Here is a 12,132-nt window from a genome sequence, read left to right on the forward strand (position 1 = left end):
TTCATTGATTCCTTCTTATCTGGGTCTGATCAGTTTGGTTTCAGACTTACTTAAGTCCTCGACTCAAACCTATATGGGAAGAACTTAGGTTTTCATTTCTCAACCCAAACCCAGTTCAAAACCTAATTGCCTATACCTATCCAGTTGCCATATAGAGAGAGAGAGAGAGAGGCAAATGTCTTACCAAATTATGGGCATGTTTGGACCCATGGGTGGCCAGTGTTTTCTCAATTAAGCAAGTTCAATCATGTTTGGATTATCAGTTTCCATTAGTCAACAAATTTGAACAAATGGAAAAATTATTTCATTTTTACTTGAGCCTGATTTGGTATGATATTTTATACCCAACAAAAAAAAAAGATTTAGTATGGTTTTTATTTGGAAAGTTGTTTGATTTGATTTTGCATCTTATTCAAGTGAAAAAGAAATCAAATATCACTAATTCCGAATTCCGAGTGAAAAAACTCTTTCAATTTCAAAATTGAAAAATTGCAGTCACTCTTGCTCTTTAATGCACAAAGGGCTAAATTGATATGTAAAATAGTAATTTCATGTTAAAAACAAAACACTGCAAACCCTTCTTCTCTGAGTGAAAAAAACTCTCTCAATTTCAAAATTGAAAAATTGCATTCACTCTTGCTCTTTAATGCACAAAGGGTTAATTTGATAGGTAAAACAGTAATTTCATAATAAAAACAAAACTGCAAACCCTTCTTCTTCTCCCGATGGTCTTACCATCACCACCACCACCACCACCACCACCATGCACCCGTACGAGAGATTGAACAATATCCCAAATCCAGGATATCAACATAAGCCTTATGTTTAACTGACAAAAAAAATCTTTAAACAGGTTGAATGGTTAAATAGGATATGTGCGCAAATATATACAGGAGATGCACTGCCTTCTTTGGATTTGAATAAACCAATGCATCAGTTGGGGTTTAAAGTCAAGTAAATGGTCATCCAGCTAAATTCAGTCAAAGCATATATAGGCTGAATTGCTAAAAATCCCCTAAAATGGATTTTTCTGATTAGCACAATCTCCAGTTATGGATCCGACAACTTCAATTTGCTGAACCCTCATGCTGGATTTGCTGTCCCTGAATGATAAAAAATGAGGATTTAATTTTGGACTTGCAGCATATGGATGACACTCAGTTGTTATCATATTCATTTGATTCGACACAGACCTACCTGCATGATCCAACACACATATTTTGATTAGAATTAGATGTTTCTATGAAGCAGATTTTGATTTTTCTTGTCAAGTCAATAGCATAAATTTTATAGAGGTAAGGTGACAAAGAACTAATCAAAACATATAAGTCCTTGTCTCTAATCAAAGAAATCAATTTTTCTGTTGATGTATACATTGATGCTGCTTTTCCCAGGAGATGCACTGCCTTCTTTGGATTTGAATAAACCAATGCATCAGTTGGGGTTTAAAGTCAAGTAAATGGTCATCCAGCTAAATTCAGTCAAAGCATATATAGGCTGAATTGCTAAAAATCCCCTAAAATGGATTTTTCTGATTAGCACAATCTCCAGTTATGGATCCGACAACTTCAATTTGCTGAACCCTCATGCTGGATTTGCTGTCCCTGAATGATAAAAAATGAGGATTTAATTTTGGACTTGCAGCATATGGATGACACGCAGTTGTTATCATATTCATTTGATTTGACACAGACCTACCTGCATGATCCAACACACATATTTTGATTAGAATTAGATGTTTCTATGAAGCAGATTTTGATTTTTCTTGTCAAGTCAATAGCATAAATTTTATAGAGGTAAGGTGACAAAGAACTAATCAAAACATACAAGTCCTTGTCTCTAATCAAAGAAATCAATTTTTCTGTTGATGTATACATTGATGCTGCTTTTCCCTAACAGTTCAAGCTTTCAGGTGAAGAAAATAACGAACATGGTATCAGAGAAAGATGGTCAAGTGTTCGACTCATGGGAAGTGCGAAAATCAGGCAGACAAAGGGAGGGAATTGAGAGAGGGGAGGAATTCACCACGTGTTGGTTCGAAGCACCAGGACTCCTGAATCCAATTTACAGCTGTTGTTCCTGCTTTGCTTAGCATGAAGTTTCTTAAATTTTCCCTTTGTCTGCTAACCTTAGAATCATATCTAATAAGCATATATAAAAGTTCTTTCTGAATAACATCAATCCTGGTGAAAAAGAATTGTGGATTAATGATGCTTAAGACATTCTGTATTCATGATATGATACAAATAATGGAATAAAGTTTTTAAATAACAAACATGGAGGCATGGAGTCATGAAGATCACAAAGATGAAGACGAAGGCGAATGCGAAGGCGACGTCGACTGAATGAGTAAAACATTATGTAATTGCTGATGTTTAATCGAATATGTCACTGAAATGTAGACTTAATGTTAGTATTGGCTGGGGCAAGAAAGTGACTCCAATGCTTTACTGTCCTCTGTAGTGATGATATGAATAAGAGCATAATGTTTCACATCAAACTTTGCAGAGAATTGAACTACTATTATAACTATAACTACATATAATATTTAGGAACAAATTTTTATTTTTTTTTTTATTTTTTTTTGTTAAAGATCAATAAAGAATATATTAAAGAATAAGGATAAATTTTAATTAAGTACTTCTCCTAAAATCCATGAAACAAAGTAGAGGAAAGGAGAGATATCTTATCACCCAATACCCAGTCAAATGATTAACCCGAATATCAGGCCCACTCAGCTTTAAGGGCGGTTATAGCAGATTGGGATTAGGGATTCAGAAAACAAAAAAAGTAGATTCCTATTCATGAAATAAAGGTTAAAGCAGATGCCACCCTATATTTAAACACCACGTCTCAAGACCTTTCCAATACTCATAAGTTAGTCTCTCTCTCTCTCTCTCTCTCTCTCTCTCTCTCTCTCTTTTTTCTTTTTTTTTTTTTTTTCCCTCTCTCTCTCTCTCTTGTCCTCTCTCTGCTATTCTAGTTCCACCTTGATCCAACCCTAACTAATATCAAATAAACAAATTGATATATAGTAGGTTTGATATAGTACTCAGTGTTCATCATCATGCCTAGAGAAAGGGATCCTTTGGTTGTTAGTAGAGTGATCGGTGATGTGTTGGACCACTTCAACAGATCAATATCAATTCGAGTAATCTACAATAGTAGAGAGGTAGCAAATGGATGTGATCTCAGGCCCTCAGCTGTGGTCAACCAACCTAGGGTTGAGATTGGTGGCAATGACCTTCGGATTTTATACACACTGGTATTTCTTTCGAATTACTTTTCTTTCTATCCCTTTTAATTCTATTTAGATAAACGACATGAGTTACACAAGGTTTGGATACAAAGTCTCAAAAACCAAGGAATAGAATACAGCCAAAGTTTCTTGCATGCCATTTTCCTACCCTTTTAATTACACTATTTGATGCTTCAAACCTACCCATACCCTTATTTGAAGAACCCCACTTGATCTTATGTTGAGAAGACAAATCCCTAAAGATGAACTGTGTTGGCCTAGTTAAGCTCCTCTTATGTCTCTTATGCACTGTTTCCTATAAGACTTCATTTTGATTCTGTCAATTGTGTTTGAATTCTGATATTTTCTCAAATGGGTTTTAATCAGAAAACATTTCTCTGATCTTCCTGATTCTTTACACAAATCCTTTCTTATCAGAACCTTGTGTGATACAAAGCAGCCCACGCAAATCATATCTTGATATTTCCACTATTATCCTATTTTGTCTTTGCATCTTCTCTCTTCTTTCTTAGATTATTAATGAGATGAATTTTATGTGGTTTTACTTGTCTTGCAGGTTATGGTAGACCCTGATGCTCCAAGCCCAAGTGAACCAAACCTAAGAGAATATTTGCATTGGTTAGTTCTACTCTACCCTACTCAATAATCCTACCCCCCCCCCCCCCTCCTCTTCCACTCTACTCAAAAAAAAAAAAAAAAAAAGCACAAAAAAGAAGAAAAAGAAAAAGGGAAAGTAGTTCTTACACACTCATGGCAGGAATTCATTCCCATACCTCCACTGTCTTTTGCCATGTGAACAGCTGATGTGGCTATTCTAGCCATTAGATAAAGAAGTAATGATCTGTATTAGCAACATGTCAAGATCTTAGAGATTGATTCAATCAAATATTACATGCATTTCTATGTATGTTAATACGTGCCCACTAGACAACAATAGCAATTATGTAGTCTCTTGTAGCCCCTAGTTATTCAACACTTTGCTTTGCAACCTGGAAAACCCTTATAGAATTTTTTGTTTTTGGTAAAAGAAAGCCCTTATAGAGTTGAAACTTGATATTTGATCAGAAACTAGGGTTTGTCTGCTAAAAAACAAAAATTGTTCAAATCTGAGATATCACATGGAAATTATTGGCATTTAAAATGGGCGTAGGAAAAGTTTCTTAGGACAAACATGTAGGAACTAGGGCAGGAAAAAGGTCTTATTCATTATGTGAAAATTCAAGTTTTTTAAATTAAGTAATTCTTGTATTATTTACTCTCACTACGCAGTGCTATCTCTAGTATCCACAATAGTTTTCTTATTATTTGTTTTAAACTCCATGTTTAAGTTGTCCTATTGCAACCATCAGGTTGTGGGTTCGAAACTTGGAAATAGCCTCTCCATAAAGTGGGGGTAAGATTGTGTACATTTGCTCCTCCCAAAACTTATAGTAGCGAAAGTGAGCGTGCTCTTTTTTTGTAAACGTCATGTTAAAACACAAAACAACTCTAACCTTTACTAATTTTTCGGGGAAGGGGTTCATGCACGATCGCATACGATGATCAAACCATTTGTCAAATAGGGGTGTTGTGTTTTGGTCACTTCGACCTCTCATTGGTTCTCATCCAAATCTTGTGTGCATGACCATGCGTCCAAGCATGGTGCACATCTATACATAAAACTTTTGGCCCTAATTTTTATTTGGGGAAATGGTTGGTATGGGGAGATCTACGTTTGTGCCCAGATACAGATGAAGGCAAGCGAAATGACCGCCCCCACCAACCATGGAAGGCTGAAAATGCCTGCCCTATCGATGCTTCAACATGAAGCTCATATTGGCCCCACAAAGGAGCCAAGCTCCCCCACATATTACTCTTCATTTTTTTATTTTTTTGGGAAAGATTTTCTCAGCCGCCAGGAAGGGTATGTTGACACCCGACCTCTCTCTCTCTCTCTCTCTCTTTCCTTCCTCAAAATGATCTCACTGCCCTCCTATGTAAAAACCGTTCTCAGGAGAATGGATCCTCTGCACGTACCAACTGGTGATCATATTGGTTTGCTTCTCTAGCTACTGTTCAGAGAACCTCCTCCCCTCCCCTCCCAATTTCCTTTTTAAGCTTTACCTTCACAAAGCCTAAGTTTAAGGAGAGTTTGTTCAATGGAATTCCAAACCTCAAAGACGTTTTTAGTGAGAAAATCAAAATCAATGGCTATACCTTACTGAAAGCGGTTCTAAATCCCAGTTGGGTATAAGTTTTCATCACTTCTCAGACCACAAGGGATTTTATTTATTTTTCTAAATAAAAATAAACCCATTCACCTCCAAACAGACCATAGTGCCAAGGGGAGGACTTTCGTAAATTTCTCAGAGAACCTACAGGAGAGTAAAGTAATGTGAAGAAGAAAAATCAACGATAGGAAATGAGAGACTCAGGAAAAATAAATTTTACCCAATAAATCCAAGTCGATTGAGGATCTCATCTCTTCTGAAATCCGCTTCAGAGCTTCTGGTTTCTATCGAACTGTGTCTCTTTCTCTCTTCTTTGATTCTTTCTTCCAGATAAAGAAAATGTAGAAGAAGAACAGAGAAAGAGAGAGAAAGAGGTTTTGGGGTTACCTTAGGTGGTTTTGTGCAGGTTACGATTTCTGTAAGCAGTGTAGTGTGGAGAATGCGCAGGTTTGTGCATGTATTTATATAGAGATACCAGAGATCCAAACCGCCATTAGTATTTCAAATACCGCCTTACTTTACGAATTTTGTTGTCGACTTCCGATTGGTTCGGAGAGAATTTTCTTAAAAAGGACAAAGTATTCCCAGTACGTTATCCATAAAGTAAATTTGAGATTTAAGGAAAAGACTGGACACGCTACCGCCGACCTGTTGCGTTTATCTTTATTTTCCTTTTTGAAATGACTCTTTTGCCCCCACCTATATAATACATTAATAGTCTGTCTTGAATGCCAATTGTAAGAACTCACTTTTCTATCGATCTAGTCCTTCACTGGTCGTTCTACCTCCCTTCACCTCCGACTGATTTACGTATGATCTTATAAATCATCCTTTCAAGGCAGGGCCAATAACCAAATTGCTGTAGATTGGCAAGTGTATCGCCAATCCCTTTCTTGTATCCTATTATTCGATATCCGATAAGACTATTGATCCCTCTCCTGATAGATTAACATGGCGTCCATTTTTTGTTTCTGTAAAGTAATTTTAGATTGTTAGATATTTGAGGAATGGATAAAGATTGGACACGCTAACGTTGTGTCAAGCACTGTGTGTGTGTCTGCGTCTCTGCTCATCCCTTATAAAAATCCCCCCTATCCCTCCCATTACTCCCTCTTATTGGTTGAGCTTCTAGCTCTTGGAAAACTAGCAATATACCCAACATCCGTCTTTAAAGAAATAATATGGATTGATCCATGCACGTCATGAAGGGGAGGCCTTGATGCAATGGTAAGGTTGTTTCATTGTGACCAAGTGGTCATGGGTTCAAGTCTGAAAACAACAGAGGTTACTACATGGATAGAAAACACTGAGATCCGAACTTGTTTCCTATCCCATAGCGGAGGCTATGCGCGTAGGAAACACTAATGAGCACCGCTATCGGTTCAATATTGGGAGAGATATCGTCATGAGGGTGAGGTTGCCGGGTGGCCCACTGGAGGGTTAAGACTCATCCATTTGGGAACCGACTCATCCCCTTACCGCGACCTTTTGACGAACTGTATTTGGAATCTGAAAATGCTACTATATATGTCGGTCTTATATACTTAATATATCTTTCCTACTAGTCTCCTCCACCGTATCGACTCTTCCACCACCCACCTCCCTCTCCCTCTCTCCAATCCAAAAAAAAATGTTAGATATCATGGAAGGGACGAAATTTTGCTGTTATATTTATAATCAAGAAAATAGAATCTTTGAAGATATTTTAAAAAATATTAAAACTTATGAAGGTATTTTATGAATCCAAACATAAATGAATTATTCCTTTTTTTTAGGTAGTTAACCTTGTTCTCGTTCCTGTGAAATCATTACTTCTGCTTTCTGCATGGAACCTCAACAAAATATCCTCACATTACTGAGAAGGGGATTTTTTCGTATTAATTTATTTTGAATATTCTTAGCTTTATTTTCGTCATAGTACTAAAAGGTTTTCTATTTGCATTGCAGGTTGGTGATTAACATTCCTGAAGGCACCACGACGAATTTAGGTAGGTAAACTGATCAACCATATAAATAAGATGGATAAGGTTTGATAGCCTACCAACGAATAAGATAAAATAGACGTGGTACCACAATAGGCCCCACACAAAATATCTTTCTTCTCAGTTGTTCTTATCACAACAGTCCCCATACAAAATATCTTTCTTCTTAGTTGTTCTGTAGGTTGTTTTTTCTTCATGTTTTTTTCAAGAACAAGACCAGGAAAGACAATGTCTATCTATGTTTTTCTTTTAATAATATCACATAAATCACACACCAATCTCAAAAGGTTAATCAATTTTTAGAATCGTGAAATAGCGGATATACACAACACACATCACATTCACACACCCAATGTGAGTTTAAACCCATGACACAACGCAACATTTTTTTTTTATAATGGTATCATAAAAAACCACACACTAGACACCTATCACTTTGTTCGTGCACAATTGTATGGATATATATACCCAAACATGTTGATTGCAACTAATCATGCATGGACATACAAATTAAGGATGTTTATCAATATAAACGGGGATATTTAAATGAAGGGAAAAGGCTCAAGACATCGCCAAACTGCCTAGCATGTATCATCCTCTCTCCTCTCCTTTTGGGAAAGACCCTCATCCCCTCCTATATCCAGCTATGCGATTGGTGTATCCTGCTAGCTTACCGAAAGCTAACCGCATATCCAACCCTCTCCCTTTAATGAATTACACTTTGAAATTTGATATATGGTCGGCTAATCTCTAAACTATGTTCCCTCAATAATCGGAATTGATATATCATTTGTCCACGTGGTAGAATAGATGTTTTGTGACATTTTGACTTTTGTGACAATGCCACTTTACCTTAAAGATAGCAAATGCGTTTTATGAAGAAGTTATTGTAGGGTCGGTGTTTGGTAACGTAGCCTTGGATGGATCCACCGTTTTTGTTGGTATGCTTAATTTATTATCTTTTGCGCAAAGGGTTTTTCACGAGGTTGTTTGTGTTATCGTCGCTTGTATAGCAATTACCCCACATTTGGGTTTGATCCGCCATCTTGTGTTCAGGGTGTTAGTGCATTGATATCGGTCACTGCCGATATTGATATTGATACAGATCGATTGGACCATTTTACTCCTCAAAATACCGATAAATAATTTTTTTTGTTGGACCATTTCCCCCTCTTTTATTTCAAACGGACTTTAATCCGCTGCTGTAACTTTAGCGTTGCTGTACTCATCGTGCGGCACTGCAGGTGCCATGTGTGTCCAGCAAGCCCCACATGACACACATGGCACATGCAACGCCGCACGATGAGTACAGCAGCGCTGCAGTTACAGCAGGGAATAAAAATCCTATTTCAAATACCACCATCAATATGATACTCATCCCGATACCTAAAACCATGCTCGTGGTGCTTACCTGAATCAAATGAGAAAACACAAGGCCTTCCCATTTACATGTCTAATGATTAGTGAATCAAGTAAGAAGGAGAATGAGGGATGGGCCACGGTCTCTAGTGCATTGTAGGACCTACGAATGAGAATGCATATCAAATACTGTTTTTATCATTTTAGAATGAATTATTGACCTAGAATAGATTTCAAGAATGCATATCAAACGAAACCTAGGTTACTTTATTAAAAATCCAAATTTTTTAATCGAATATGCATTTATTAGATTTGAAAAATAAAAAAAATATTGTATAGGTAGAATGGCTTGCAGTTAGGGTTGCAAGTTTGGTCCTGTCGGCCCGAACTCGCCTTGGCCCGACCTGAGCCCTAACAGGGCCTGGGTTAAAGATTTCTGGCCCTGAGGACGGGTTAGGGCCTGAAATTCCTGGCCCTGAGTCAGGGTTGAGACCTTGGGCTCAGCCCAACCCTAATTTTGACCCTGATTTTTTACCTTAATTTGACCCTGATTTTGGTCCTGAAGAAAATTCTTTATTTATTGAAAAATAGAAGTTACTATCCAGATAAACAATTGCCTAGCGCACTTCATAGTTTGTGGTGCATAAAAGCCCATTGCTTGTTGGGAGGTCTTGGGTTCAACCCTCTTCTTTCCACTTGCTGTTTTCCGACCCTATTGCAGCCCTACTTGCAGTTTGGGGGTGAGAGTTTGACATGTGGAAAATGTTAAATCCAACGGTGCCGAATTCAATTGATCCAGTTTTTTTTTTCTTCTCAAGCTTGGCATCGATAGATTTAAAATCTTACACGTGTCGAGCTCTCAGTCCCGAATTACACCGCACTCCACTTTTAAGAAATTGGAGAAGATTTTTTTCCGCTAGAATGACTTGCACTGCTACCTGTGCAAGACATTGGTTCTTCCAGTCATCCAGTGGTGTTTACCGAAATGCCAATTCATCGGCCGGTCAAGTAGGTGTTTTGTTTTTGGGGTTTAATCATCTCCTATCAAAGGCCCATTGGGCCAGTCAACTCTAAAGTGCTTCACGATTGTGGAATGTGTCAGACCCAAGCCCATCTAATAATCACAGTGGAATACTGGAATCTCGATCACGCTCTCCATGTGGCTGAGACAGAATCACGTAGGGCAAAATGGTCCAATAAATTCTTTATCGGTACTTTGAGGGTCAAAATGGTCCGAATGAATTCGCTACGGCCTATTCGTATCAGTATTGATACAAATGGGGCTACTTATCACTGAAAATTTATTCTCCTTAAAAGGGTTTTTTTTTTTTTTTAAGTAAAAGATCGTTGTCTGGTCATGTAGCGTTTGCACCAGTAGAGGGGCCAATAAGAGTGCGTGCAGAGCATTTGACTGAATGAGATTTTTTAAATCAATGGGGATTGAACAGTAATTTTACGTGGTCCTATGTTTGGGTGCGAAAACCACACAACCAGTTAACGTTGTTTTTTTTTTTGGGGGTTGGGGGGTGCTCTTAAAAAGAATCTTTTTCAAAAAATAAAGCCATTCTATGAATCTGAACACGACTTTGGAAATGCAATCTTGAAGTTGCTTATTATTAGAGTTCCAAGAGCTATTTCCTAGTTCAAGGCAAGAAATTCCCAACCTTGACCCAATCCCAGGGTCAGGGTGGGATCGGCTGACAAGGCCAAACTTGCACCCCTATTGGGATGTTAATTGGTGTTGGTGATTTGGATTTTGAAGTACTCTTGAATTATTCTTGTGATTAAGAATGAAGATTTCCCTTTTAAGTCTTTGGTTTATATTATTTTTATTATGCTTGTGGATGGATATTTGATTATTTATTTTCTTGGAAATGAATATTTAATTATTTTTATGTTTAAGAATAAATATTTGATTATTTGTATACATATATATATATATATGAAGAATAATACTGTTGTGCGGTTATTTGATTGGTGTTACAGGGCAAGAGATTGTTTCCTACGAGAGCCCACGACCAACGGTTGGGATTCACCGAATTGTTTTTGCATTGTTCCGACAACTTGGTAGGCAGACCATCGATGCTCCAGGATGGCGTCAAAACTTCATCACCAGAGACTTTGCAGAGCTCTACAACCTCGGATTGCCAGTTGCTGCTGTCTATTTTAATAGCCAAAGGGAGAGAGCTGTGGGAGCAGGAAGAAGACAATGAATGCATTTATAATAGATAGTCTAATAGACAATGAATGCATCGGTAAAAGGTTGGGTATGCTAGCGGTATACCGTATGCTAGCACCTTATGTGTCTATCTCTCTTTTCCTTCCTTTGAGGGGTAAGACAGTCATTTCAAAGGGAGGGGAGAAAGAGAGAGATAGACATATAGGCTGCTAGCATACCCATCCCTCTCTCTATATATATATATGAAGTATAAATATTATCACATAAAGTCATGAAGTACAAATTATATCTATTATTAATAGTGTAATACATATAAGTCATTAATAAAATACAAGGAAATTTACCATTGTATATATCTTGGTCTTGATCTCATTATTTTAGGAGTGCTTTCATTTATCTTGGTTTTGACCTCATTACTTGCCATGTGGCTCAATACCACTCCCGATGGTTACAATGTAATTAACTCAAAATTGACTATCAAAATAATTACCATACATATTAAAGGGGAAAAAATATAACACATTAGATTTGGGGGAGGAAGAGTTGTTGGAGGCTCTCAGGAAAAGGGGGAAAAGAGATGTTGAGGAAGGGGAGAGTTAAGCACATCATGAGGGCATCATTCCCTTCTCCCCCCCCCCCCCTTCCAACTTTGAAAGAACTCATCATTGAGTTTGTCATTGAAGTGTTTGGGTCACTACATAGGAGTAGAGATCAGAGATGTTGAAGACATGACTAATATTCATGTCGTCGAGCAACTCAACATGATAAGAATTTGGTCTAATTTTCTTGAGAATGCAATATGGACCGATCTCCTTGTACTTGAGCTTGTTGTAGGTGTCACTAGAAAATCTTTCTTATCACAAGTATACCATGAATAAGTCATCCTCCTCAAATTTTAGTATTTCACATGTCCTTGGTGGGCATCGGCAGCTTCTTTGTAACATTCATTGGTTCTTTGGAAATGGGCTCGTACGTGCTCTTGGATCTCCCGAATGTGATTTGCAAGTTCTTCCACTTCCATGCTACTCTTCTTTGGATTTGGAATTGGAACACATCTAAGATGTGGTTTGAAATTCTCCTAGCCCATAAATGATCCCAAATGGACACTTCTGAGTGGTCTAACACTTGGAGCTATTGGAGGCA

General features: G+C 37.6%; 1 protein-coding gene across 1 annotated transcript; it reads left to right on the forward strand.

The window, feature by feature from the left end:
- The first annotated feature begins 2,984 nt into the window (after positions 1–2,984).
- LOC122671367 (protein HEADING DATE 3A-like) lies at positions 2,985–11,023 on the forward strand. The gene is made up of 4 exons (XM_043868530.1): positions 2,985–3,265; positions 3,816–3,877; positions 7,417–7,457; positions 10,797–11,023. The coding sequence occupies exons 1-4, from the start codon at positions 3,068–3,070 to the stop codon at positions 11,021–11,023; spliced, it is 528 nt and encodes a 175-aa protein (XP_043724465.1). The 5' UTR covers positions 2,985–3,067.
- The last annotated feature ends 1,109 nt before the right edge of the window (positions 11,024–12,132 follow it).

The sequence above is a fragment of the Telopea speciosissima genome, chromosome 8, assembly GCF_018873765.1.
Source record: "Telopea speciosissima isolate NSW1024214 ecotype Mountain lineage chromosome 8, Tspe_v1, whole genome shotgun sequence".
NCBI classification, from domain to species: Eukaryota; Viridiplantae; Streptophyta; class Magnoliopsida; order Proteales; family Proteaceae; genus Telopea; species Telopea speciosissima.